Source organism: Paracoccidioides brasiliensis (assembly GCF_000150735.1).
Source record: "Paracoccidioides brasiliensis Pb18 unplaced genomic scaffold supercont2.16, whole genome shotgun sequence".
Taxonomy (NCBI): domain Eukaryota; kingdom Fungi; phylum Ascomycota; class Eurotiomycetes; order Onygenales; family Ajellomycetaceae; genus Paracoccidioides; species Paracoccidioides brasiliensis.
Genome location: NW_011371373.1, coordinates 105,667 through 133,230, shown reverse-complemented (window position 1 = coordinate 133,230; position 27,564 = coordinate 105,667). Strand labels below are relative to the sequence as shown.

Below are 27,564 nucleotides of genomic sequence, written 5' to 3'. Positions count from 1 at the left end.
TCTCAATTGACAAGAAGAAGATTGACTGTTTCTCATACAGTGCTCACTTAAGAGAGCTGACCACATTCATCTATGGAGATTATTCACTGAACAAGAGATAATTCCTCAATAGAGGTCAGTTTTTGATTTCTTAGCTGAGAGTTCACTCGCATTGTACAGCTGTAAAGTTGATGACAAAGAGTGAAATGAGAGATGTTGTACAATCTGGCAGCAGCTCTAGAACTAGAAATTTGACCTTTTTTAACTGCTTCAATAGCTAGAGTAAGTCTTCCTTCCTTGTATAAAGAATTGTCATCTTTGGTTGCTGACGTTTTGATCAATTAAGTAGTTAAATGCATTGTGTAGTGAAGACCTGTCTCAGTAGGTGATCTGTCTTGCTAGGTGATTGATTACATTAATACATTAGCAGCTTAGTCAAAAAGCAATGATATTTCACAGCCACCAACTTTCAAATCCTATGAAAAGTTGATTAATTAAAAATATCTTGCTTTTCATTCGCACAGTTTGCAACACGATGCGGAGCCACGGATGTCTATCTCGATACCCTTGATAGAAGCTATGTTGGCAGGCCAATTGGAAGACGACATGGAACAGATTGGACAAGGATGACATTGGGGGGAAAATATAAAAGAAAAGAACCCATCTTACGGCCACTGTTTCGGCCGACGTCCGGTCGAATGGACAATACCCTTGACTTGCAGAGCACGCGGCTCAATGGAGAGGTATTCGCAACTGTTAAGCTGTTTGAATACTGAACTGCAACCACATGTTGAAGGGTTCATTCTCTCACCATGATTTCATTATTCCAAGAAGTAGGCAGTATACAACTAGGGCTTGATAGCAAGCTGAAGGTTTCTCAGATGTGTTATTTCTACCCAAAAATTTCGGGTGCAGCTGGCTTGTGGACCATTTTGAGGTAATTTTCAATCCAGTTTCAGACGGCAAAGTAAAAACCATAGACTTAGGTATCGATGGCAACTAACTGGCATGTACGAATTCCAAGCATCTGGGAGGGATAGAGGTTCGCTGATGACCTGATTCCCGCGGAAACCCACAAGGTAATTTTGGGAGCACAGATTTTGAACAGCCAGAGGAAAGATCGAACTTAAAGTATACTGGGAAGTTCTTCTATATTTCCAGGTCTTTTCAGAGTAAAGCTGCAGCCGGAACTTAGACTAATATAACCTGCCGGGAGAGTAGACTACACGTAACCCTTCAGAATCGCACTCTCCGCCTTAGAGTTGGTGCATGGAAAGGTTAGCATTTACCTAAGTACTCTATAATAGGATTAGATAAGGTTACAAAACTCACGTTTAGAATACTGCTGCCTGACGCCCCCAATATCGTATTGTGACTAAGAGCAACAAATTGAATATCAAAGATCCCACTGTCATCTTCCCTAATCCTCCCCACGCTGCACGCGTACCCCCGTTCAGTGTCTCTGTCAAGGCGAGGCTGCGGCCGATCCACATCATCCAGAACATGAATAGCGTGTTTTGGAGCGGAAGGGCACCCTAGTTTTTGAACCTCTGATGTATACTCTCTCAATGCATCACGTACCTGGCTCGCAGTTGGTGAGGGTCGGTTCACGAACCGCAACGATGCGCACACGGTATGGCCATCGAGCACTGGGACACGGTTACACGCAACGGAAATTTGAAGGGGTTTATGGTCGCTGAATCCAGCAAGGTCCGACTTCAAATCGCCTAGAATTTTGCGCGCTTCAGAGGAGATCTTGCCTTCTTCGCCTGGTATGTAGGGGACGATGTTATCAAAGATGTCCATGCCTGTAACGATCAGTTAGGCGTGTGATGTAGTAGCAGGATGGGACACACTTGGAGGTAGGTAGCGCTTACTGCTGACGCCAGGATAACCCGCTCCCGAGACAGCCTGCATAGTCACCATGCTCACCGACTCGATTGGCCCAAACTTCAGAATAAGTGCCTTTGCTGGAATAACCAAGCCCACAACTGCACAATTTGAATTGCACACAATCATCCCCTTACCAAGCCCGTAATGCTTCCTTAGTGCCGGAATCACCTCAATATGCCCCGCATTAACTAGAGGTACCACCAACGGCACCACAGGATCCAACCGATAATTTCTCGCATTAGAAAAGACCGCAAAATTCGCCTTGAGGAAAGCCATCTCAATCTCGCCAGCGGCATCAGGATCTAGCCCGGAAAAAATGATGTCACAGTCTGAGAATTCAGAGGGGGCGCAACAGCGGACGGTCAGGTCTGCAGCTTTGGCAGGCATGGGCGACGATTGCTTCCATCTCACAGCGTCACGATATTTTTTACCTGCCGATCTGTCTGAAGCACCTACCGCTACTAGTTCCAGAAGCGGATGGTCTGCAAGAAGGAGAATGAACCGCGTCCCTACTGCGCCGGTGGCTCCTAGGACGCCTGGGAAATGTCAGTAAGTAATTATCAGGTGACTCACAGAATGGCCGTACCGCATCGCTTTTTCGTAGTCGTCGACATTGTTGTGCCTCTGTTTGGCTGTCAATCGTCAATGTCAATATAATTATCCAGATACGCATTGTGACAAACAGTAATGAACAGGCTTTTCTCAAACCTGCCATTGGCTGAGGCCTTGACAATTAGTCATCTCGGGATATCAGCTGCTCGGAAAATTGATTCGGGATAAACCAATATAACAAACTTTAAATCAACCTAAGAAAAAAGAAGTGAAATCAAGAAGTAAACAAAAATCTAAGATTTTTATTTTTATTTTATATTTTTTATCTAACAGGAATGATCTGTTGATTTGGGCTCTTTCACCTCAGCCCCTCTCAATGCATCACAGTATAAGAGAGTGCACATAGCCTGGATATACGGGTGCATTGCGACCACAATTAACTGTCAACTCTCCTCGCAGCAAGCTACATTACAACGGTGGCTTGAGGCAAGAAGGAAATCATGGGAGGCTTCCGATTACATCTGCCTGACGAGCTGGCCATGACGCTGTCAAGTCAATGGCCGTGTAGGGAGCTCCAGATTTGTCAACTTGCTGGTCTATTAAGTGTTCGTCTCTATCCTGCTTATACCTAGTCATAGTTTCCCAGCTAACAACAACGGTGCATCTTTGCGAAATAGCCTGCGCTCCCTTCTCCGCCAGCCATAATTGTTCACGGTCCTCAGAACTCTGGCAAATCGAGTGTTTTGGCTGCGCTTCTGGCTGCCTATAATGAGCCTCACACAGAGGATACAGCTCCGAATAGTCATCTCCCATGCGCTGTTGTGAAGTGCGCCGAGTGTATTACATCGCGACATCTTTTGGGGAAACTTGTGGCTACTGTAGTATCGAGCGCGTCTACTTCAGTTTCGTTTCCGGATGAGCACGCTCGGCGGGCTTGGATGGAACACACACTTTCCAAAGCCAAGTGTGATCATATAAGTCTGCTACCAGGCGTGCTCAGGGATGTTTTGGATAGTGCAGAATGTGGGAAATTTGTACTGGTGATGGATGGTGTGGACAATTTAAGGGAGGGCGGTCAGGTGCTTCTGGCTGCTCTGGGCAGGTTGGGGGAATTGGTATGTAGGAGCAATATAGGTCTCTTTACAACTTGACTTCCCCTGGTGATGGAGAACATATTCTGATTGCTATGTTTCAGGTCCCATCGATTTGTGTTGTATTCGTCATGAATGCCTCTCCCCGACCCCTCTTGTTACAGGTCGCCGGGGTACCTCATGTCTATTTTCCGCCGTATTCGCGGAACGAAGCCATTGCGATAGTTTCTGGCTCCCAGCCACCTGAACTGCCTGACTTACCTCCGGAAGCAGCCATGAAACTGTACCCTCCTTTCTTATCAACAGTTTACGATTCACTCATCGGGCCGACAGCTAGCACAATTCCCGTTTTCCGATCCGCATGTGAAAAGCTGTGGCCCCGATTCGTTTCTCCCATAACTAATAAGGAAAGGCCACCAGGATTAAACCCACGGGCACAATGGGATTTTTCCAGACTACTTGTTCGGAATAGAGCTTTATTCCAACAGCAGGGTGAAGACGTGCTGGTCCATCACATTATTTCTGACAATCCACTGTCCGTAACAACCAACTCAGCAACATCGACATCAACCAAACCATATTCCATCCCAAAATCATCTTCACCTCCAACCCCCGCACTCCCCTACCTCCCGACGTTAGTCCTCACATCAGCCTTTTTGGCAGCGCACATCCCTCCCCGCCTCGACACAATCTTCTTCTCAAAATTCTCCTCATCCTCCCTTTCCGCCCGAAACAAGCGCGCCCACCACCGGAGACGCCTTAAAGTCCTCTCTCAATCCGAATCCCACAACCAAAACCCCGACACCACCGAACCATGTACCTCTTCAAAATCAACAGGCAAGAGGCAAAAATCGCGACATACAAAAATCACAAAATCAGCACTCTCATCAGCACTCGCATCCTCATCCTCTGCTGCAAGCTTCATCAATCCACGCCCTTTTCCCCTCGAACGCCTTCTCGCCATCTACCGTGCCATCGACCCGAACCCACCCACCCCACCTTCCACCACCAAACCCATCGCGGACATGATATATCCGGAACTAGCCACACTGCAGCGTTTGCGGCTGCTTGTCCCTGCCTCATCTGGAAGTGGTGTCGACGGCACGGAGAAGTGGTGTCTCAATGCGAGTGTGGCTGTTAGCTCGAGCTTCGCAGGGCCGAGTGAGTGGATTGCGGAGATGGCGAGGGGGATTGGGGTTGAGGTTGGAGAATATTTGGCCGGAGGATTAGATTGAGTGGAGACGAGGATGGGGCGAAGGGGCGTTTTTGGGTTTACATTTGTTGCGATCAATTTACATACATGGGATCTGGCGCATTTGATTAGAATATCTTGTTGCGGCCCGCCGTCAACCAAGGGGTGCAGATTGTTACAGAGATCGCGGGCCTATAGTGGCGGTTGGTGTTGGTGTTTTTATTGTTAGCGGATAAGCGGGAGGGAATATTCTGCAGTAGTTTCTCTAGAGTTCGGATTGCGAGAAACATGAATACGAAACAGGATTGGATCATCTGATCCGCTCGGGGAATGACACTCGGGAGTACGCAATAGTAAATGAAACATTTCTTTTTGGTTCTTCAAATGGCTATACCTCATCACTGCTGGCAACAAGTTTGGAAACGGACAACCTCGTGGGACCGGGCTCGTTCAAGTAGCCGCTTGGGTCAAGGTTTGGTGGCCAAGTGGTAATCTTTCCCCGTTTCGGAATGGAATAGTGACAGAATGGCAAACTTCATTGTACGGGAACGACAATATAGTGGAAAACAGGGGTCGGGTCGGACAAAGAGCGGGGAGTTGGTTGCAAAAACCGACGTCAGAAGGTTTGAATGATTATGAAAATTTTTAAGTTAGTAACTGTTTCAATTTTCCTATGTATGTGAACACTCTCAGGAACAAGAGAATTGCCAACATAATTGGTGGGATCAACAGCAACTTTAGGAGTCTTCCATTCTTTTTCCGTTCTTATCCAGTCATGCGGTGTGGTCCTTATTCAACCGAGTCCCTGGATATCTTTCCAAATGTCTAAGATGCTCCACCTAAATACCTAAATACACACCCTATAGGAGCTGACATAAAGTCCAATTACCGTCTTTCTATGAAGATGCAGGCTCATTGCAAAGTGAATGCATACACACATGCACACTTACACCCATCCACTCATGCACAGGTAACCTTCCATATCACCAACCATTGCGTACGAAAACAGCAACAAACCACACATCCGTAACCCCTTATTCGCCTCATATCCACCCCACCTCCTATGCACCCCCACCCCTAACAGGCAAAACCTCCGTAACCCGAGGCACAGCCCACCAATCATGCCAACGGCCCTTCGACCCTACCGGCGGAATCTCCACAGCCAAGTTGAGCTTCGGCCGTCTTTCACATTCTCCGTCACCACTGCCACTCCCGCCACTCCCATTCCCATCACCGCCGCCCCCTGACCCGGCCGCAGTCATAGCCCTCTTCACAACTTCAATAGCAATACTAGCCGCAATACACGCGCGCAGCGAATCCTTCATATCTGCCATCCAATCGTCCTCCAGACTCTTAGGTCGCTCGGGCGCTCCCGCCTTTTCACTGTCTCCCGCCCCCTTCCCATCCACACCATTCTTACCTCCCCACTCCCAGCCCAAAACCGCCCCACCCCCAAGACACTTCTCAACACCCTTCTTCGCCTCCGCCACGGCCCTCAGCCCCCTCTCCAGCACATCCTCATCCGGATCCCCCGCCAGCGCCGCCTCCTGCTCGAACATCTCGTACGGCACGAGTTCGGGCAGCGAGATGGGCAGGAAGGGCTTCATGCGCAGTTCGTAGCGGAGACGGGGGGACGAGAAGGTTTTTGTGGATGGCCGGCGTGGGGATGGGGGTGACGATGTAGAGGAGGAGGAGGAGGTGGTGGAGGTGGTGGTAGTGGTGGAGGCGAGGTGGATGGATGGGAGGAGACTGTGGCGGTGTAGGAGGACGTAGAGGCAGTGCAGGGCTACGGCGAAGGCGTCTATGGCGACGAGTTCGGTGGTTAGGCGGTCGAGAAGGGCGAGGGTGCGGGTGTAGGCTTTGTTGTGTTTTGATGTCACTGTTGCTGTTGAGGTTGCGGTTACGGTGTCTGGTTTGTTGGTTTCGGTTGCTGTCGTTGAGGCTATCGGTGTGGACGCTCTCCTGCGCGCCGCGTGCACGCAGGAACGAATCCGGTCCAGGTGGGCGAGGTGTGTCGCGCAGAGGTGAGAGAGATACCAGTACATCCCCGGCATTTCCTCGGGAGAGTAGATGGATAGTTCGAAGCCGAGTTGGAGGATGAAGCGCATCTGGCGGAGTTTTTCGTGGTAGGCCCAGCTGCTAAGTGGGTAGGCGTAGGTGGGCTCCGTGCCGTGGAGGATGATGGATGGTTCGCAGGATAAGGTGCGGAGGTGGACGTCGAAATCTTCGGCCTGGAGAAGGGGTTGATGGGTGAGAAAATTGCTGTTGGGTTGTCAACTTGGCTAAATTCAGATCGAACATACCTCTGCCTGCAGAGCGTCCCAGTCGACAATGGCGTGGCAGAGTGTGCGGCGGACTCGACACCTGTTCAAACAGGCGGTACGGTAAACATCGACGAACAGCTGAATTTCATTAGCAATACTAGGCTATGTAATAGAAAAAATATATATCCCTACCTGTGCAGCCCGTTTAACAAAGTTATCCACATGTTTAGCGATCTGAAACCTGGAATCCGACGGGACCTCTACCTCCTCATTCTCCGGATCCAAAAGTCGACTGTCCGGCAAAACAATCTCGGCAAGCGCATCGAAGAAGAAATCCTTCACAGCCACCGAGCCAAGGATCTTCATCTTATTGACAAGAAGCGACTGAACAAGGGATCTAACATAGACACACGGCTGCGGCTTGCGCGACTGCAGTGCCCATACTAATGTCTATTTCAAAAACGCGACGTGTCACCCATGGATGTTCCGCACGGGGTTATAAGGGGGCATTTCAACGAAGATCGCTAGGAAGTGTTAGGAAGTGTCTAACATACCTGCAAATTATACGGCCCTTTATACTCCGAAATCTGCAGCGCATCAACTGCATCCCGACAAAACCTCTTCATATGCGCCATCGCATCTGCCAGACGAATCTCGACCATGGGCCTAGGGGGCACAGTACTAGCCAAACGACGCTGGATCTTCAAGCTAAACGCCTCCGGAACAGGTCGACCGACCACCACCGACTTCTCAAGGAGCGAAAGCTGCGCCAGGCTCTTGAGAAAGTGTTGAGAGGTGCGCATTTTGACGGGCGCGTTATCCATGTCTAAGGCGCGGAGTAGCTCAGCGCGGAATATAAGACGGGCAGTCAGTGCTTCACGGACTGTGTCATCGATAGCTCCCTTCTGAGTCTCTAGCCAGTTTAGGGCGTCGGTGAGGACGGCTTGGATGCGTGACGAGTCGACGTCGGCGAGAAAACTGCGGTTATAGAGTTGGGTGACGAAGTCTTCATCCTAGACATTGCCAAAAGTAATGCTGTTAAATAGACTACCACCATGCAAACGTGGATAGCACCCCACAAAGATCCAATGCTTATCGTAATGCAACTCACCTCGTGGTAATACTCCGAGCTCACTTTGGAGATCACCCGATCGCACGCCTTGATGAGGGCAAGACAATACGCCCTCAAAACAAGACCAACCAGCCCATCCCATCTTTCCTTCTTCGAACCTCCCGTACAATCCCCACCCTCTCCCTCCCCACCTTTACCAGTCCCACGGCCATCCACCCGGTCAAATCTCGCCTCATCCAGCGTCTGCGGAACAGGCCAAAGTAACCTATCGAGGTAGATGGACGTAAACAGCGTCTGCGAGAGCGGATGGCCGATATGCCACGCAACCTATATATGTAAGGTCCAAAAGGTTAACACGCCGGATCCATCCGACCGTAGCAGATAATATCCACCAAAACTAGAAAAATATAAGCCTATATAGTATACTATACCTCTTGACACAACAACTGATCGGTAATTCCCACAACTTCCTCCGGCAACAGATCACTAAGAACATCATAGTCGTCATCCAGCGTTTCCCCAGGCGCTAGGTATCCGCTATCCATCTTCTCGTCCATGATCTGTATTGCAATTTTGGGCCCGTCAGCCTAGATAGCCCCCGCATGTTTACCGAGCTCAATGCATATTATGCCGCAACACGACCAAAAAAAAAAAAAAACCCGAATGGAGATTGGTGATTAGATATCTGAATGTAGTATCTAATGTACGCACCTCCAGCGCCCCCACTGCCTCAAACAGCGTGAATTGCTCATCCTTGACGAGTTGGCCGATATTTAGAACTAGAAAAGTGCACGAGGGCCGGGGCGTGGCATGTTTGTTAGCGGCGTTCTTTTAAGGCCATGAGAGATATATGCAGGGGATGTGCAAATGCAAAAAGAGGGGAAATTCAGTTTAACTGCTCAACTGTGAAGAAGTGTAAGGAATACACACCAGAGCTAGCTTTCGTGAAGGCGGCTGTGATATCTTGTGCGTTGGTGTTGCCGGAAACGAGGCGCGGGGCGGGGGAGGGGGCAGCCGGAGCGGTGGTTGTTGGGCTCATGGTTGCTTGGGAGGGTATTGGGGTGTATGTGGGTTGGAAGGATGGCCGATCATGCCATGATTGTATGGAGGAAGATAAGGAGAGTGGGATATATTATATAGGTGTATATGTGTGAATTTCGTGGAGGTGTAGAGAGTAAGTAGTGAGGTGTATCATACGGTAGTTCAAGGCGGGTTGTTGGTGTGAGTGTGGGCGGTGAGGTTGTTTGGGCAATTAGTTAACTTAGTTAAGTATTGAGTTGCGCGGGATGGGACGGGAGAGTAAATCGCTGAGCCGGTGACATTTGGGCAGGCAAATATCCCAACTCAACCAGAGATACCTGCTGGGCATGGTTTTGAGAAAGAAATGGATAGATCGGGTATTTGATAGTTATGCAATTGATGTTCCCCCATCTAAGAAAATGCGCTCTTCTATCTCCCATTCCATCTTCTGCGGACCTACGACATTTCTCACACACCCGCAACGAAGCACATCCGCACTTCAACAGCCCCATTTACCAACCGCTATGCACAAAACAAAATGTAACAGGAAGATTGATTGATTGATTGATTGATTGATTGATTGATCGGTTGATCGATTGATTGATTGATTGATTGATTGATTGATTGATTGATTGATCGATTGATCGATCGATCGATTGATCGATCGATCAGTGTACTATTCATGTACAAAAGAGAAAAAAGGTAAATGTGTCTTGCATATCTATATCAACAATCCCTTTCTCCATTCTACTTCAATATCTATCCCGCCACCAGCAGCACCATCGGGACAATTATAACCGTATATATCCGTACAATACCAAGAAGCCGCAATCTATTTCGACGCCACCGCAGCCTCTGTGTCCGTCTGCTGAGCCGCAGCAAGACTCTTCACATCGCCCTGTTTGCCATTCTACACCCGTCACACAAACCGCAAAACCGTTAGTCAATGCCTCTCTAATCACTCAGTCCCATTCCCATATCCATTGCGGATCCCCAAACCCAGCACCGATCTCCTTATCTCTCTCTATATAAATGCAAACTCACCTGCCATTTGGCGAACTTCAAATCCATCTCCCCGCGTCTCTCGGCCTGGAGGCGGGGTTCTTCCTTCAGCGATCGGCGGACGGTCCGCGCGGCGATGGCTAAGTAGCGGTTGTATCTGTATAAAGGCATTCCCCATTATGGGGAGGGGGTATGTGAGCCACATATGCAGTTATGTATGTATGGAGGGATAATGTTCGAATTGGGAAGAGAACGGAGCCAGGGGAGTCCGGAATGGTTCTAAACGGACGAGGGGGGGGGGGGGGGGGGGGGGGTTCAACCATCTGGAAAAGGGGGATTTTTCCCAACGAGAACGCCATGGCTGTATGAGTGGGTATATGTGGAGGAGGAGGAGGAGTTGGCCTGAGAGGACTGGAAGTAAATCGTGGTGCAGGTTTGTCTGTTCTGGACTGGGCAGATTTCAATGAAAGAAAAGGAGCAAACAGCGATTGAGTGACCGCCTTGGGTTAGGCCGGTGAGTCACGGGATAGAGACTCGGCGGACTGGTTTGGGAATAGTGTGCCACGTGATGCTCTCGCTGGATCAGTCAGCAGAACTTCGGCATCCAACACATATTTTATATACGATGAAATACCCGGATAATAATTATTTAAATTTCAGTGTGAAAAAATAAGTGATGAATGGAATGAATGATTTATTGATTTAAAGAGATTAATCCCTTGAAATAGTATATTAATAAGATAGTTATAATAACTAAAGTATATTTTATTAAAAGAGATAATTTATAACTTATCTAAATTGTAGTAGAAAGATCTTTTTAACTTCCAATTATTACCAGCTCATCGGGTCTAGCATGCCAGCTCTTCTGCCTTGCCACACTACGACTGCTCTTCCTCCCCCTAGCAAGGCCCTAGCAAGGTTACGGGTTCATTTTCAAGCCTTGAGCAGTGAATGCACGCTTGAGCGAGCGATGCAGGAACTACGGATGCGCCTCTTATCATCCCCGGACAAAATAAGCACCATCATTGTCCAACAGCAATCGTGTAGAGTAAAACATTGCACAATTAAAAAAAGAAAGAGGGAAAAAAAATACTCAGAATTAAAATTCAAATAATCCAAGCAATCCCATGCGAGAGTTTGAGATTTTTTCTCTTTCCATTCGCCTGTTCTAATATAGTTGCCATTAACATTGGTTATTGCTTTATCCCCTCACTTCCCAGGAACCCAACGAACTCCCCCCCTCTTCCCCTTCTCCCACTATCCCTCCCCCCTCACACTCCCCTGCATCTACCAACCCCCAGCCCAACACACCCTCCTGCACCCGAAAATTCGGTTCCCACACGGCCCGCCAGCGCCAGCACCAACGCCAGCATTAACGCCAAGTCCCTGGTTTCCGCAGCCTCGCGCTACCACCATCGCACCACTCGTAGCCCTCCTAGAAGTCCCAAAACCCACATTGCCGGGTTTACTACCCATGCACGCATGCATACATGCATGCATCACCGTGTGAACCACCATCCCTATACTCCTGCTATGACCACGGCCATGGCCCACTCCCGTTGCTCCGGACCTGCCGTTTTACCCCTCAAATATCAGTCAGCTTGCTGACTTGACCATGTCACCATGGCGCCATGGTCCTGGTATTTGGTGGCAGGGTTCCATGTGCTGTTCGGACTGTCCCTCTCGTCTTGCTTTGCTCCGGCAGGGTAGGGGTAATATGGAGCAGTGAGGGAGGGAGTGGGAGTGAGAGGATGGGGCTGGTGGATGATATGCTGGAGAGTTAAACGGGGATTTTTGTTCGCTTTGTTTTTATTCCGGATACCAAATGCCTGGGTTTCTCTGGATGCCGGATGCTGGTTTATGGGGCCGTTAGGGGGTTGCCTTGGGCTAAGTAAGGCACCGTCTGTGCCTGTGTAGAGGTGTCTAAGGACACGTATGTATATGGCTGTACATGTACATGGATGTCCATCCATACATACAGGTACATATCTCAAGGCTCCAAACATCATTGACGGTTTGTTGTCGAGCGGCCAGTGTTCAGAGGGGCAAAGGCGTCATAGATGGCGAAGACGACGACGGGGGAACCTGGGAGACGGGACAATTGGTCTTTTGAAAAGGATCGAAAAATTCAGACAGCGTCTTGCTTGGATATTGGGTACTTTGTCCTCTCCTTAGTAGAATGAGCCAATGAGCCTGAATTTGAGTCGGGAACCTTCACCCTCTCCACCATCCCCCTCTCTCGCGCGCTTCACTTCCACTTTTTCCATTTTGCTCTGCCCTACTCTGCTCAGCTCGCACCCTCGAAGTTATAGTGCCTGTACGCATTCCCGCACTCTTTCTTTTCTTCTCTTCTCTTCTCTTCTCCTCTCCTCTCTTTTCTTTTCTTTTCTTTTCTTTTCCCCATCTGTGCCATTCACTTTGATAGACATCTCTATCAACTTCGAGGGAATGCCTCTTCACATCTGAATGTCTATCTGTATACCATGTAAATAAACGAGAGATGACATGTGCAGATCGTGGTGCCATTGCTCCTCCTGCTTCTGATGTATTCGTTGGCAAAGGGGAATACCATTCCTATTCACTTGGTACCATCCATCAAAAGTCACCTTGAATGTATCTTCCTGCTGGCAACTTAGCTCAGCTGACCCCTTCATTCAACCAACTTTAACTCATCCTCCTCAAGCGACAGCCTCAGTATCCAAACCCTCACCCTGCTTAACCACAAATCACAAACCAATCTCCAATTATCAACAGCTATATCAGCCTACCCCTCAGTATCTTATCCTTCCTTCTATCTGGTCCTCGCCACCTAATCTTCTCCATCCATTCGTATCTTCGAAAACCTCCTAGTACCCTCACTAGCTGTACCGCAAGTGGATATATAAAAATCCTTAATGCTCGTCACTCGTTGAGGCTCCTGGACAGTCAGTCTCTCACTAATCGGGAGAACTGTGAGTATAGATTTGATAGAACCCTTCAACCGCGTGAGCTGCCCAGTCATCCATTTCGAAGGAATCGGAACATTTGCTGATTGTCAAAGAAACGGGGCCAATCCACACATTTCTTGTCGTCGAAAAAGCACGCAGATCATATCCATACAATATAACCGGATAAATTGCGATATAACAGGTTCAATCGGAGATCTCAAAACTCTCATCCGCAATCTCCCCAATAAGCTCCTCAGTCACCTTGCAAAAACTGGCACGAAGTGAATTTAAAAAATAAATAAATAAATAAAAAATAAAATAAAAAAAATAAAAAAAAGGGTAACCTACGGGCGTCATCAATTACCTTACCTTTAACACAGAAACCAAGAACCATTCACACAACACCCACAGTTTGCGTCGCGCTTGTGCAAGTCACTCACACACGCTTCGATTCACTAGCACCAAGTGCATCAAATAAAATTGATAAGAGCTTCAATCATCGCCACCCGCATAAAAAGGGAGCAATGGCGTCTTCAGCCCGTACCCCAAGGTCACCCAGGAGGCGTATGGAGAGCGGGGCAATCATAAAAAATACCCCACGACCCTCGAACCCGCGCTCAACCCGGCCGAAGAAACGAAGCATAGTTCGTTGGAGTGGTAAGTCGCTCAATTCTCCCTCTCCCCCCTCAACTTCCACTTCAACCGCATATTTGCGCCTTTCCACCCTCCAATAGCTAAACACATGCAAAATACCGTTACAACCACTTCGCCCCCCCAAAAAAGACACACTCAACAACAAACTCCTCCTCTCAATCCAAAGCGCCTGCAACTCCCTGGCCATCAAACTACCCTGGCAAGAAATCGCCGGTTTGATGGGTGGAAGCATCTCCGACTCCGCCATCGTGCAACATCTCACCAAACTCCGCGCGAGGATGGAAGAGAGCGGCGCTAGCGTTCCGCCACCGTTGAAGCGTGGAGTTGGCTTTTCCAGGACCGGTCGCGGTACCAGCGATGGGACAGCATCCGCAACTGCAACCGCCAGCTGTTCCAGCAGGTTAAAGGGAGGCAGAGGCACTACACCAAGCAGCACGAAGGTAAAGGTGGAAGTCGAGGAGAATGAGGAATGGAGTGATGATTCCTCGGACGACGAGAGAGAGGATGATGATCGTGTGGGTGCATCCAGTTTCAAACGCAATGATATTGATGAATATAACCGCAGCGATCATGACAACGGTCAATATGTCTCTGCGGGCGCTAGCTTTCTTCATTTCCCCGTCGACACCGGCTTGGCAAGTTATTATAGTAGCCGAAAAGCGAAGAGTCACACAACGTTATCTGCATCTGCGTCCGTGTCTGCATGTAGTGGAACCTCGCCACGCTTGAGGTCGAAGATTGTGAAGGTTGGGATGCGTGGTGCAACGGGTCAGGGCATTGGAGGGAATCGCGGTGGTCTCGGGGGTGGGGCTACTAAAAATACCACTGTCGATGTTCTTGGGCAGAAGTTCTCCGGTCATAATATCAGCTCTGCGTCGAGCCAGACAGTGTATAGTCCCGATTTCAGCGCGGATTTGCAGGTGGATGCGGGTGGCAATTTGCAGCCTGTCATCGGGGAATCGACTGTGACTACAGGACATCTGCCGCACCAGTACCAGGATGGCTGGACTGAGTCCGCGCGCGGCGCTCAGCATTCACCAGCGGTGGACGGATTGCGACAGGGAGGCCAAGGTAGATATGGCAATCACAACACCAACCCTGGTGCTGGATACCAGCAGCATACTAGTCATTTCAATATGGCTTCCAACACAGGAATTCCGCATCACGGCACTAACACCAACCCATTCCTTCCATCAGGAGGATATCAGGAGACCGGGAACCGTTTCCAGAACAGCGACATGCCCCCACCACCCGCACCACAGCACAATTCCCCCATCTCCCCACGAGACCCCCATCTCTACGTGGACGGAATGGGTATGGGTGCATTAGAAAACATCGCGGGTGGATTGTGGCATAATAATGCCCACCCCCACGCCTGCAGACCATCCCCAAAAAACCCCACCTGCCACACAGACCCATTCGTGCGGCGCGGAACCAGCAGCGCCAGCATTATCACCAGCACCACAACTGCGGACACAGGCACAGAAGCAGACACGATAACCCCAGCGATACTAGACCAACTCCCCTCGATGCAGGAGCTGGATAGCTTCGGTGGTTCATTGGCTGATGCACTCCTCGATGATATGGATGATATGTTTGCTCCCTTGCGGGAGGCATGGGTTGATGGATCATGGTGATGGGGCGGGCTGGTGTGTTTTGAGGCGTGGATGTGGATGTGGATGCAGTAGGGAAACCAGAGTTGAATAAATTCAAGGTGTTGCTTGAGATGTTGGGTTTTTTTTTTTTTTTTTTTTTTTTTTTTTTTTTTTTTTGCCTGTGTTTTGGCATCTGGCACGCTTTTTCTGTTTTCTAACGATTTATGATGTGCCCAAGGATTACTGAGCGTTTCCTTTTCCCCCATGTTTCTAGGACCGTATGTGGAATGGAGATCATCTGTTATATTTGTTAAGCAATACTTCTCATATGGTCAAGCTGGGTTCCAACTTTTTTGCTAACAAGGGGCCAGAGAGGGTTAAGATTTCCCCCTGGTTTGTTTGACCTTATATGATAGTTCTGAAACGGGGGAGAATGGGGCCACGGAAGGATCCCTGTGATCATGAGATATATGGATATCTCCATATCTCCATATATATTCCCCATTGAAACCATCTTGAGCATATAATAGCACAATATAAATGGCAGCATGCATCGACATCTTCAATGAAATGGAACGATGCATTAACTATAGGAACAATTAGGCAGATGCCTATTCTGGACTTTGCCTGCATCCACACACAAAACGACAAATCCCCAGGCTGACCCCGATAAGCCCATCAAGGCCATCTTACCCGCGCCGCATCCAGGGAGATCCCTTTTTGTTGCTCTTCTTCTCTTCTCGGCCCCCTGAAGTTGAAGTTGAACGTTCGACGTTGCTGCCAGTTGATGAATATAATCACGTGATCTTCAGATCTAGATTGATGATTAAGCCATTGCACCATGTGACTTTTCTAGTGCCTTCCATGGCCAGTCTCGAATAGGAAACCCGCCAAGACCCTGTGGAGAATCTTTCAAAGCGGCCATTCACAAAAAAAAAAAAGAAAGGAAGGAAGGAAAGAAAGAAAGAAAGAAAGATCCAACATTTCAACGAACGAACAATCCAACGACGACTTCTTTTCTTTTCGTACCTCAACCTCCTCCTCATCTCCAGCTTTCCCCAGCCAATTGAACACAGTCACTGTCCACTCTGGCCTCTCCTCCCCGCTTCTTGGGTTACTGGGTTATTGTAGCGCTGTTCTCTTCTTGTTTTTTATATATTCCAATAGTTTCATAGCGTTGTAATATCTCAAAAAAGTTATCTTTTCTTCGTAATGCAGCGAGCTTTTACTTCCTCCCGGGCTTTGGTCCTCTCCTCCGCTTCCTCCGCTTCCTCCACACGCGCTCCTCTCTCGCGATTCCGATCTGCTGGAGTGGGTCTGCAGCAGCAGAGATTTGCTCATAAGGTACGTTTGCTGCTGTCAGCTAGCATTTCGAGACCGTCAATGGCAGTTGCAGATATAACGGGCTAGATATTGCATCTTTCCGCATCAACCTGTGCCGTCCAATGCTGACGAAATCGCTGTTGTAGGAACTCAAATTTGGCGTAGAGGCCCGCGCTTCTCTCCTCAAGGGCATCGATACCCTTGCAAAGGCTGTAACCACTACTCTCGGCCCAAAGGGACGAAATGTCCTGATTGAATCCCCCTACGGCTCCCCAAAGATTACCAAGGGTATGTGTGGCCCATAATTTCACCCAAATCTGAGCATATCAGATTAGAGAGCGTTCAATCTAACAAATCCAAAACTATAGACGGCGTTACTGTTGCCAAGGCTGTTAACCTCCAAGACAAATTCGAGAACCTGGGTGCTCGTCTCCTCCAGGACGTTGCCTCCAAGACCAACGAGGTTGCTGGTGACGGCACTACTACCGCAACCGTGCTTGCCCGGGCTATTTTCTCTGAAACCGTTAAGAATGTCGCTGCTGGATGCAACCCCATGGATCTCAGGAGAGGCATCCAGTCTGCCGTTGAAGCCGTTGTCGAGTACCTGCAGGCGAACAAGCGGGATATCACCACCACTGAAGAGATTGCCCAGGTCGCTACTATCTCTGCCAACGGCGATACCCATGTTGGCAAGCTGATCTCCAACGCCATGGAGAAGGTCGGAAAGGAAGGTGTTATTACTGTCAAGGACGGAAAGACCATCGACGATGAGTTAGAGGTCACCGAGGGCATGCGATTCGACCGTGGCTATGTATCCCCATACTTCATTACCGATACCAAGGCGCAGAAGGTCGAATTTGAGAAGCCCCTGATTCTGCTTTCTGAGAAGAAAATCTCTGCAGTCCAAGATATTATTCCAGCCCTGGAAGCCTCCACAAGTCTCCGACGCCCTCTCGTTATCATCGCAGAGGACATCGAAGGTGAAGCCCTCGCCGTCTGCATCCTCAACAAGCTCCGAGGCCAACTGCAAGTTGCTGCCGTCAAAGCCCCAGGATTTGGCGACAACCGCAAATCCATCCTTGGCGACATCGGCATCTTAACCAACGCCACTGTTTTCACCGACGAGCTCGACCTCAAACTCGAAAAAGCAACTCCAGACATGCTCGGCTCCACTGGCTCCATCACCATCACAAAGGAAGACACCATCATCCTTAACGGTGAAGGTAGCAAGGACGCCATCGCACAACGCTGCGAGCAGATCCGTTCCGTCATCTCCGATCCAGCAACCTCCGACTACGAAAAGGAGAAACTCCAAGAACGCCTCGCCAAGCTCTCCGGCGGCGTCGCCGTAATTAAAGTGGGCGGGGCCTCCGAGATCGAAGTAGGCGAGAAGAAGGACCGCGTCGTCGACGCACTGAACGCCACCCGCGCCGCCGTCGAAGAAGGCATCCTTCCCGGCGGTGGCACGGCCCTCCTCAAAGCCGCTGCCAACGGCCTCACATCCCTCAACCCGACCAACTTCGACCAGAAACTCGGCATCTCCATCATCAAGAACGCCATCACGCGTCCCGCGCGCACCATCGTCGAAAACTCCGGGCTTGAGGGCTCCGTTATCGTTGGGAAACTGACGGATGACTTCGCTAGCGATTTCAACCGGGGCTTCGACAGTGCGAAGGGGGAGTATGTGGATATGATAGGGGCGGGGATTGTGGATCCGTTGAAGGTTGTGAGGACGGCGCTGGTAGATGCTAGCGGGGTCGCGTCGTTGTTGGGGACCACGGAGGTGGCGATTGTTGAGGCGCCGGAGGAGAAGGTGCCTGCTGGGTCTGGTGCGGGTGGCATGGGTGGTGGCATGGGCGGTATGGGCGGGGGTATGTTCTAGGTAAGGGATGGGAATGGGAGGGGTGAAGTCGTTGATGTGTAAGGTTGAATCTAACACGCAGTGTCCTATCCATCTGTTTCTGGTTTGTGTTTTTCTCTTCGTTTACCTTTTTTCGCTTCGATAAATTGTGTCTTAACACGGAAGAAAAAGCGGAACAGCCTATTTCCTTTTTCATTTTTCTTTGTATCTCTATTGGAAAAAACCTATCTCCTTTTCTTTTGTTTTGCTGTGTCCTCCGTGTGTGCACTAGCTGATCTCCCCTTTGTGTTTCCTATCTCTTATCTATGTACTCTACCAACCTATCGTCATTCAGGGTGTTTTTCCATATTGCTCCTTTGCATTGTTGCTTTGTCTCTCTCTCTCTCATTCGGTTCCTCTTAGCTCATTCATCACCCCACCCCTCTCTTCCACCCCATCCACCTACCTCCCCGTACATAACCAGCCACACTTGCTACACGCCTGTGCATTTCCCGCACACCCGCTTCCCTCTCCATCAGGTTTAAGATAGAAGAAACCTCTCCACTCCACTTCACCTCATCAATAATCAGTCACTCTCCCCTCACGCACTACTTCCTACCTACCATGTCGCCTCTGTATACCTAGCACTCTCCCAGACAGTAATATTTAGAGTGATAACGTCGAAGCTGATTTAGTACGTGATTTTCATTTGAGACTTTGAGATTTAAGTTCCTGGTCGACTGGAGGAATTTATTTAGTTTCTTCTTCCTTTAGATACATATTCGACTTCCAAGGATTTGTTTTCCTTTGTAAATCCCATTCTCCCCCAGTCCGCCCTTCCCTTTCAATTTGCTCCATCGCTGGCACATGTGGGGAGAGCTTGAAAAGGCATGGAGGAATAAAGAGGAATATTTACAAGCGCCTGCTATACTATAAAATATACAAAATTATATCTCTTTCAGAAATAGAAATGCAGAGACATAATGCAAGAGTGATGTGTTGTAGCAGCGATGTTAGTTGGCTATGTTTTGATATCAGACTGCTTAGTCATCTAGCCCTATCCCTTCAAAAAAAATTCCGACGAAGCTAAAAACGACGCACTGATGCAATTAACTTCCACGGCCCGCACACATTGCCAGTATCCAGAATACCAGCATAATAATCGAAGGACGAAGAATTGGCTGCTGCTTGTGGCCTGTATGCAATGTGTCTATTCATGCCACTCGCCATGAATACCTAGGTATCTGCTCCGAATATTGCGAAAGAGGCACACATCGCCCGGTCCAGGCTGCCAAATTTTCCGGTCAACCGCCATGTATGCTTTTGCCTGCAGGGCCGTGTGCATACAGTGATCTATGCGTGGCTCCAATGGTTTGTAATCCACCGTGATCAACAAACAGCATAGCCCCTCCATTCCCTCAACTTCTCCCTTCCAAAGTTCCCTTCAACTCGCGCTTCCAGTGACATCTCTCTCACCTTCTATCTCAACGAGGTATGTGAAAAGCCCTGTTTCGCCCTTCAGAGCTCTGCACTGCCGTGGCAGTCGTTGCATCTATCTAGTGCTGTCGTCTCAACGCCCTCCGCACACTGGTCTCGTCAACTTCTACACAGATGGATACCCTACGCTCATTTGAAATATACTGAGATGCAAGCCCCGCTACTACTCTGGCGTTGTCGCCTGCTAACTCTCGCCTTGCATTTTCTAGTTCTTGCCCGCTTTCTGCATCCCTCTCTCCAAGACTATAACTAGAATACATACATCTGCTATATCCTGTCCCAGGTTTCATTCAGGCGTGCAACCATGTCATCTGTAAGTGTGTGCGGGCACCGAGTAGCTCGGTGTTTATAACCTTCATTTCGGGGGTTCATTTCAACGTGTTTAAATTTGCAGCTGCTGATGTTGGTGACTGGTTGCTTAGGGTCTAGTGTACGGTCCCCCCTTTCCCCTTCGTTTCTGTCAGCCGACATTTGCGGGGGATTTAGGAATGTATTCAATTGCACGCAATGGCGGCGTAACATCAGTCTGCTCTTTTAGAATGGGGTTCTGCCAGGAGGCCATGCGTGCAATTGGAGACAAGACCTCCCCTTCGTGCATTGATTGAAATAAAATCTAATCCATCATTCGATAGATTGCCGTTGGACGCTGCGAGCACCAAAGCTCTCGAGAGGCTGAGAGGCATCGACCCGAAGGACCGCTTGAAATTTGTCATCTTCAGAATCACGGGTCGCAAGAAAGAATCTCATGAGATAGTCGTCGACGTAGAGTCGGCCCAAGGCGATTACGAGGAATTTCGCGAGAAACTTCTGGAGGCCAAGGATGAAGATGGGAATCACCCCGGCCCACGATACGGGGTATTCTCTGGCGAATTTGACCTTGGAAGTGATGGGAAGCGGTAAGCTTTCTTCCCTCCTCCCCCTTTCCTTGACAAACTACGCTGTTTGCCCATATATCTCGCGAAGCTGCCTGCGACAATGATTCTTAACAAAAGCTAACCCCGGTTACTTATTCGCCGGACAACAGCAACAAGATAGCACTTATTTCCTGGGTTCCTGAGGGATGTCACGTTTTCGTAAGTGCCATGTCCCTCATGAATTGATACGTGAATTCGTCCACGTCTGCATCTGCTAACGCCCAAATTACAGTATTCCATGCTCTACGGCTCGGCGCTGTCAGACTTCAAGAAACTCGTGAACCCGCAGGTCACCATCCAGACAGATGACAAGGCGGCCCTGGAATGGAAGGAGTTCGAAGTAGCTTGTATTGGAAAGCAACGCGGCTGAGACTGATAGTATTCTACTCCACTTAATTCCATCTTGCGTTTTGCTTTGCGTTGCTCTATTTACTTCTTAGCTAGTTTTGTTCTAGTTACTCTTCCGAACTCGTTTTTGTTTTACAACTGTGAACGCATGATGTTGACTTGCGTCTCTTGACCCTGTGCCTCCGAGCTCCCTGATTGATGTTACGTATTTGGTGGATTTGTTGGGAAAAGGTGGGTGACCTCCTCCAGCATTGATACACGTGGGATACAAACAGTTGTAATGTGATATGACATACTGTATAGTTCGAGCTTGGGGATACTAACTCTTGAGCCACGAAGTACTCTGCTCTGCCTCCGTTGCCTATGCCTTACTTCACACGATTATTGTCATGCACATGGGGATATGTGGGTTTGATATCGAACGGGACTGATCTGTTTCTCCTTCCACCTGCTTCCCTCTACACCCTCCTCCACCCCAAAACCACGGTGCTGTTTGTTAACGAATTGTGATGACCCCCTCCCTCTTGTCTTTTTTATCTTTTTTTTTTTATCTTTTTTTCTTTCTTTTGCTATTCCTGTGGTAGCGAGATGCTGTTGAAAGACCAATTTTGTTTTCAAAGCTTGGTCAAGTATATCGTCGTCTATTTCTAGATCCCGAATTAAAAAAAAAAAAATAATAAAAAAAAAATAATAATAATAATGAAAACAAAAAAGAATAGAAAAGATCAAAGATACGAGAGTAACCATGGGTTGTCTTTCATCATAGAAACATCCTTCCAATCAAAACTATGTTGCTTATTTTCCTGAGCATTCACTTTGTGATTGTGAAGATATCGTACGATTCGCTTGTCCTTCTCTGCTTACTTCCGGAGATGGCGCGCAGCCAATCAAGAGGTGCTGACTCATCCATCGGCAACAGCAAGGCGTGCCTTTCCCCTTTCGGCCAAGGACAGCTTACATAATCCTCCCGTTGTCCTCCACAAATTTCCCAAGCGTCAACAATCTCCAACAGCAATCAGATCTTAATTATTTCCAACCACCCTGTTCTGAGTGCCATCTAGCTCTATATCGCAGCCATTGGCCCCTCCACACCCCTCTCTCTCTGCATTATTTAATTTTCGGTCTCTTTCCCGTCCTCTCCCAGCAATGTCCTTTCGCGCAATACCAAGAGGCCTCGCCGCGTCAACCCGAACCTGCACCCGACCCATCATAGCCTATTCCTCCTCCTCCTCCTCCTCCTCCTCCTCCTCCTCGATCAGATGCCTTAATGCTGGCCGCACCCAGAGTGCCAATGGCCTCTCATCCAGGAGCCAACAGAGCCGCTCAATGGCTACGGCTGAACATGCCATTGCCAATCCGACACTAGCCGGCATCGAGAAGCGGTGGGAGTCTATGCCGCCGCAGGAGCAGGCGGAGTTGTGGATGCAGTTGAGAGATCGGATGAAGGTCGATTGGCACGAGATGACGATGCAAGAAAAGAAGGCGGGTATGTGATTCTTTTTATTCTTTTTTTTTATTCTTTTTTTTTATTTTTATTTTTTATTTTTTTGCCCTTGCTTTCCCTGGAATACTTGGTGGTGCGTTGTCCTCGTGAGATATAAGATTCGTCCTTAATATTTGCGGACCTTCGAGGAGGTGTTGGACACTACTACAACGCAGACATCCAGGGATAAAAGCTATTGATTATAAGTCCATAGCTTTGATTGAGGACCCCGGTATCTAAGAGCATTATCTATTTACCCCACGTTCACCCCACGATCCAGACTTTTCATACCTGGAGAAGGTGGGAAAATTGAATAATGAAATAAAATATGGCCTAATGGATGAATACTCCTACACAAAAGAAGAGTAAAAACAATAACGACTAACCATCGATTTTCCCAGCTTACTACATCGCCTTCGGTCCCCATGGCCCCCGTGCCGAAACCCCTAAGGGCGAGGGCGTGAAAGTCTTCGTGCAAGTAATGAAATACGTCGCCATCTCATTCGTCGTGTTCTATACTATCCGCATGTTCGCGAACCCACCACCCAAGACATTGACCAAGGAATGGCAGGAGGCCACCATCGAATACGCCAAGGTGCGTCATACTAAACCCCCCCCCCCACCACCACCACCCAATAAAAATAAAAAGAGAAAATAAAAAGAGAAAATATAAAGCACCCCCCAATCCCGTTTAAGTGTTATCAGTGAACTAATACCATCCGACACGACGTACAGAGAGAAAAACTGGACCCCATCACTGGTTACAGCAGCGAAAAATATGCTGCGAAAGAACACATCCAGAACGCCCCAGCAAAGAAGTAAAACTCACTTTCATCATTTCCAGCTTCTCTTCTTTGTTAGATTGTTTTTTTTTTCTACCCGTGCATGGACAAAGAGGTCTGCATATCAGACACGATAGGAAGGTTCATTTGAATTTTTAAAATAAAAACACGAAAGACTTAAAATAAAGTGATAAATAGGGCGGGGGAGGAGAAGTGTGAGGGCCAACACAGCATGGAAAGAAAGCCGGAGTACGGAGCTGGGGAAGATATCTGCTCTTATTACTTGCTTGCTTCCTATCTGCTACCTGGGTACCGGAAGTGTATGGGCTACAATTATCTGCACCAGCCGGCTGCGCTTCAGATCCCCGCCGGACACCTCTAACTGAAATCATTTATGTAACTATACAGTTGAGCAGGCACATATACACCATCTCATTTTCTCCTAGGCTAGTCATGTGTATAATTTATTCTTCATTTTTTTTTTTTTTCTTTTTTCATTTTTTTTTTTCTTCCTATCTCGTTTCTCCATGTCTTTTTTCTTGCTCTCTTTTTGTGCTGATTCCAATTTTCATATTCTGTTATCCTTGAGCCTGCTCTTAAGTTGTGTTTTCGATCCTCTTTACGTCCCCATAGTCTGAATTCAGTGTCAGCAACAACATCATTGTTGTCCTGCTGGTCTTGTGCACTTCTTGACAGAGGGAAATGAAGGAGAAATGAATGAGGGTGAGGATGTGAGAGAGAAAGGATCTGGAACAGGTGAATTTGCATATGTGTGTTGTCTTCTCTTATCTGTCAAGAAGTTGCCAGAATTAGTGTGATTTCAAGTAGGTGTAAGATATGAAGAAGGATTAGAGATACCAGGTTAGATTCTCTATGTATTTTTAATCTGTTGACGTTTTATACTTGCTCTGAACTTTTATTTTCTCTATTTTATTTGTAGAGAAACTATTAAAGTAGAGATTTTTAAAAGTAAGCAGCTCTTTCTAGGTCTTAAATTAAAAAAAAAAAAAAAAAAAAAACAGACTTGTAAATATATATAAAACTTGACATTTTTATGAATTTTAGGAGGTGTATTTGTAGTAGAGTAGAGAATAAATAACATATTGCCGAGTTTCATGTGCAAGACAAGTTATAAAACTCTCAGGTCATATTGAGGATTAAACATAAGATCTGTGCTTAATTTCAATGTTTACTATATAACATGAAAATACTTCTTGTGTTGTTGAGATAGGGCAAAGGTAACTAGAGAGACAGACGCTATGTGGGATGACTTTGTACCTTTGAAGAAAATTCGAATGTTTTCCAGTGTGTAGCAGCAATAGATTCGATTATCTCCCACTGCCTGCCCACCCTCTACACTGCAGATGTGTTTTCTCATTGGTAGCACGGAGTTAAGCAGACTGAAAGCCATTCTGTTTCCTACAAATGAGTGCGACTCCTGCCCGCGGTTTTTCCACCAGCCATGCCAGCCATTAGATAACTATAGTTAAGCAGAACCCTGGTACTGGACTGTAAGGTTTGAGATAGAGATTAACTAACTATTAGTTAATGCTAATGTGAGTTAGATGGATGTCCAGCAACTCTCCAAAGATCAAATCAAGTGCCTGCTCGGAAGCTTATTTCATGGTCTCTTGCTCTATGCTGCAGCCGACGAGAAATTGAGAAAACGGAGAAAGTGATCAGTGTGTGCTTCCAGAGTGTCCAACGAACAAATAGCGCGCTTTTTATACTGTTCATCTACTCAGTAACTACTGTTTAGTGAACTGTTTGTATTATGCACTGTAGCTCTGAAGACATACATGACTGTGCAAATCGCTTTGCCTTGTCAGAACCTCTGTCTAACTAAGTATTCCAACACGCTCAGGCTAGCTAGCACAGAAGACATTGAAATTTGCTATTATTCCGATATCAGTAATGCAAGATTACGACAGGTTCATTTATTTCATTGAGCAATGAAGTCTCTCCTTGCAGAGGCATGGAGCAAACTTCCTGGCACCCGCAGAAATTCTGGAGCCATGGCGTGGAGAGTTATTCGACTCTAGCATTCATAATGCAAGATAAATTCCTCGCGATGGGCGAGGATCTTTTTCCACCTCTCCATACAGAGTAGTTGACTGCGTTACGGAGAAGTTAGTTACTCTCTCCAACTGCTGAGCTCTGGTTCAGCATGGATGAACCGACATCCCACGGGTCGTGCCTTGCCACCTCAAAAGAGAAGGGAAAATTCTATCCTGCTCTAATATTCATCAGCGTGCAACACCAATACATTAGCTAAGGACATACTGTTCTCTCCCCTCCATATCTCAGAGTCTTCGGAGAGTGTATTCGCAGTATCCTCTGGAGCCGCAACTGATTCCCACCTTCTGAGGTATTCGGATGAAACTGGTTTGTTGAACGCTCCCCCCCCACCCCCCCATGTTCCTATACCCACACGTCGTCGCCTATTGACACCCAATGGATAGGCGGCTGGAGAGGACTTGCGCCAATCCCCTGATATAGGTCTCGAGAAGCTTGAACACGGCTCAAAGGCAATGACAAAGCTGGATTCCTGCACTTCGTTGAGGCAGATGCTCTGCTGGGTCCCTGAGGAGCGACCAACGGCAGAGGAGGCTGTATATGACCCCTGGCTGATGGAGGGCTTATTTGACGGGTAATGAAACGTCGATCCTCGCCTCCAATGACACGTGTTAATGTATGTATTGGCTGGAAAGCCAGACAGAGCATATGCAGCGGGCGTTGCATAATGGAAAAAACAGCTCTCACGCGACGGGATACGTGGCACCCGCCCTCATTGGACAGGCCTCAACACAGAGTCATATATATCAACCCGCTTCCCCCTCCCTTATGGCTTAACATACATGAATCGGGGCATTTGCTCACTTCTCCATTCCCGTAGTGGAGGTCTATGATGCAGCTCACTTTTCTCGCTCCTTCAACATGGCCCGTTGCGACCCTAAGACCACACGAGAGCATCTGCAGCCTTCGCCGCGCTGGGGCTTCAACGCAATAGGCGCCGTGTTGTTGGCACACAGGTCCTCTACAGCGCCAGAACGAAGGAAACGAAAGCGACAAACGGACACTTGCTGACCTAGATGCTCGATGACCCAGATACTACAGGACAACAGCGCATTCCGCCCCTCCTGGAGGACCACGAAGCCAGTCGATCCGCCGCGCAGATTCGCTTTCAGAAGTGATGAGAAGACCTGGCGATATTCTTCTCGCCGACAAGATGTCCAAACAACGGAATAACAAAGTCATGTCCGTCCACTTTTACATCGACTTCAGCTGGGAATCAGCTGGGAATCAGGGGGTGGGCGCTTGTCATAGCTGATACATCCAGCCATGGCACGGGATTGTGGGTGAAAAGCTGACGCTCGTTTCCCGGGGATGTCGTCCAGGAAGTGCTAGCGCTCTTCGCCCCAACGATGCCAGGCCGAGGAAGCGGGACCAGCAAGCTTTCAACGAGAACAGGGTGAAATGGTATGCAGCGGGGGCCAGAGAGTGATCCCACGAAATTGGTGGGCATTCGACTGAACAGCCAAATGTCGCAACATACCGGCCAAACTTTGCGCCGACATAATCCAAATGCGCTATGGAACCTGGCAAAATCTGTCTACCTGAAACGCCCGGCAGTTGAAGGTGTGGTACAGTTCATGAGGCAATTGATGCAGCTGGACTCTTCTACGCGGTGAAGTCATTGGAGAGAGCCTTTGAAAGGTCCGTCCAGCTGCTAATGAGAAAGTCGAAAAACAAATTTTTCTCAGCGAGATTGAGATAATCCCTAATGCGAAACTTGTATGCCCGTCATTGAACTATATGTAATTCTATGGGTCCTTATAACAACCTTTCTAGGATGGTATTATCTGTGCGGTCGAGAAAAGGTTGTCCCGGGGGTTGTTTGGGGAGTGGTTCAAGACTTTTGTCCTGTGATGGAATGGATATATGGGCCTGGGAACACTTGAACAGCTTCTTCAAGACCTGGCTCCTCAAGATGTTATGAGCCTTCCAGATTCCTGAAGCAAACAAATATCCTCGTAAAAACCCCACCGATCCTTTCATTCCCCTGCTTTCTGATTTCGGGGCTTACCCAGCCGAAGATCCTAAAGCTTTTGCGGCGCCCACACGTACGCTTCCCG

The 27,564-nt window shown here is 48.2% G+C and overlaps 10 protein-coding genes across 10 annotated transcripts; 6 read left to right on the top strand and 4 right to left on the bottom strand.

The window, feature by feature from the left end:
• Nucleotides 1-1,201: 1,201 nt before the first annotated feature.
• Nucleotides 1,202-2,486, bottom strand: PADG_08376 (aspartate-semialdehyde dehydrogenase; the record flags this gene model as incomplete). Its single annotated transcript, XM_010765304.1, has 4 exons — nucleotides 1,202-1,234; nucleotides 1,312-1,787; nucleotides 1,857-2,408; nucleotides 2,459-2,486. 4 exons carry the CDS (start codon nucleotides 2,484-2,486, stop codon nucleotides 1,202-1,204), a joined length of 1,089 nt encoding a protein of 362 aa, XP_010763606.1.
• Nucleotides 2,487-2,924: 438 nt separating this feature from the next.
• Nucleotides 2,925-4,750, top strand: PADG_08375 (uncharacterized protein; the record flags this gene model as incomplete). Its single annotated transcript, XM_010765303.1, has 3 exons — nucleotides 2,925-3,029; nucleotides 3,102-3,539; nucleotides 3,620-4,750. The coding sequence occupies 3 exons, from the start codon at nucleotides 2,925-2,927 to the stop codon at nucleotides 4,748-4,750; spliced, it is 1,674 nt and encodes a 557-aa protein (XP_010763605.1).
• A 1,018-nt stretch (nucleotides 4,751-5,768) lies between these two features.
• On the bottom strand, nucleotides 5,769-8,600 carry PADG_08374 (uncharacterized protein; the record flags this gene model as incomplete). Its single annotated transcript, XM_010765302.1, has 6 exons — nucleotides 5,769-6,938; nucleotides 7,011-7,109; nucleotides 7,164-7,421; nucleotides 7,526-7,984; nucleotides 8,083-8,370; nucleotides 8,475-8,600. 6 exons carry the CDS (start codon nucleotides 8,598-8,600, stop codon nucleotides 5,769-5,771), a joined length of 2,400 nt encoding a protein of 799 aa, XP_010763604.1.
• A 1,295-nt stretch (nucleotides 8,601-9,895) lies between these two features.
• Nucleotides 9,896-10,236, bottom strand: PADG_08373 (uncharacterized protein; the record flags this gene model as incomplete). Its single annotated transcript, XM_010765332.1, has 2 exons — nucleotides 9,896-9,973; nucleotides 10,108-10,236. 2 exons carry the CDS (start codon nucleotides 10,234-10,236, stop codon nucleotides 9,896-9,898), a joined length of 207 nt encoding a protein of 68 aa, XP_010763634.1.
• Nucleotides 10,237-11,657: 1,421 nt separating this feature from the next.
• On the bottom strand, nucleotides 11,658-12,052 carry PADG_08371 (uncharacterized protein; the record flags this gene model as incomplete). Its single annotated transcript, XM_010765301.1, has 2 exons — nucleotides 11,658-11,988; nucleotides 12,045-12,052. The coding sequence occupies 2 exons, from the start codon at nucleotides 12,050-12,052 to the stop codon at nucleotides 11,658-11,660; spliced, it is 339 nt and encodes a 112-aa protein (XP_010763603.1).
• A 1,464-nt stretch (nucleotides 12,053-13,516) lies between these two features.
• PADG_08370 (uncharacterized protein) lies at nucleotides 13,517-15,283 on the top strand (the record flags this gene model as incomplete). The annotated part of the gene is made up of 2 exons (XM_010765331.1): nucleotides 13,517-13,649; nucleotides 13,776-15,283. 2 exons carry the CDS (start codon nucleotides 13,517-13,519, stop codon nucleotides 15,281-15,283), a joined length of 1,641 nt encoding a protein of 546 aa, XP_010763633.1.
• Nucleotides 15,284-16,453: 1,170 nt separating this feature from the next.
• PADG_08369 (hsp60-like protein) lies at nucleotides 16,454-18,446 on the top strand (the record flags this gene model as incomplete). Its single annotated transcript, XM_010765330.1, has 3 exons — nucleotides 16,454-16,585; nucleotides 16,711-16,852; nucleotides 16,933-18,446. 3 exons carry the CDS (start codon nucleotides 16,454-16,456, stop codon nucleotides 18,444-18,446), a joined length of 1,788 nt encoding a protein of 595 aa, XP_010763632.1.
• A 1,994-nt stretch (nucleotides 18,447-20,440) lies between these two features.
• PADG_08368 (cofilin) lies at nucleotides 20,441-21,185 on the top strand (the record flags this gene model as incomplete). The annotated part of the gene is made up of 4 exons (XM_010765300.1): nucleotides 20,441-20,493; nucleotides 20,534-20,797; nucleotides 20,926-20,974; nucleotides 21,048-21,185. 4 exons carry the CDS (start codon nucleotides 20,441-20,443, stop codon nucleotides 21,183-21,185), a joined length of 504 nt encoding a protein of 167 aa, XP_010763602.1.
• A 1,124-nt stretch (nucleotides 21,186-22,309) lies between these two features.
• PADG_08367 (uncharacterized protein) lies at nucleotides 22,310-23,304 on the top strand (the record flags this gene model as incomplete). The annotated part of the gene is made up of 2 exons (XM_010765299.1): nucleotides 22,310-22,649; nucleotides 23,048-23,304. The coding sequence occupies 2 exons, from the start codon at nucleotides 22,310-22,312 to the stop codon at nucleotides 23,302-23,304; spliced, it is 597 nt and encodes a 198-aa protein (XP_010763601.1).
• A 2,291-nt stretch (nucleotides 23,305-25,595) lies between these two features.
• PADG_08366 (uncharacterized protein) lies at nucleotides 25,596-27,120 on the top strand (the record flags this gene model as incomplete). The annotated part of the gene is made up of 7 exons (XM_010765298.1): nucleotides 25,596-25,679; nucleotides 25,891-26,078; nucleotides 26,185-26,240; nucleotides 26,325-26,448; nucleotides 26,537-26,738; nucleotides 26,796-26,908; nucleotides 26,967-27,120. 7 exons carry the CDS (start codon nucleotides 25,596-25,598, stop codon nucleotides 27,118-27,120), a joined length of 921 nt encoding a protein of 306 aa, XP_010763600.1.
• Nucleotides 27,121-27,564: the final 444 nt, after the last annotated feature.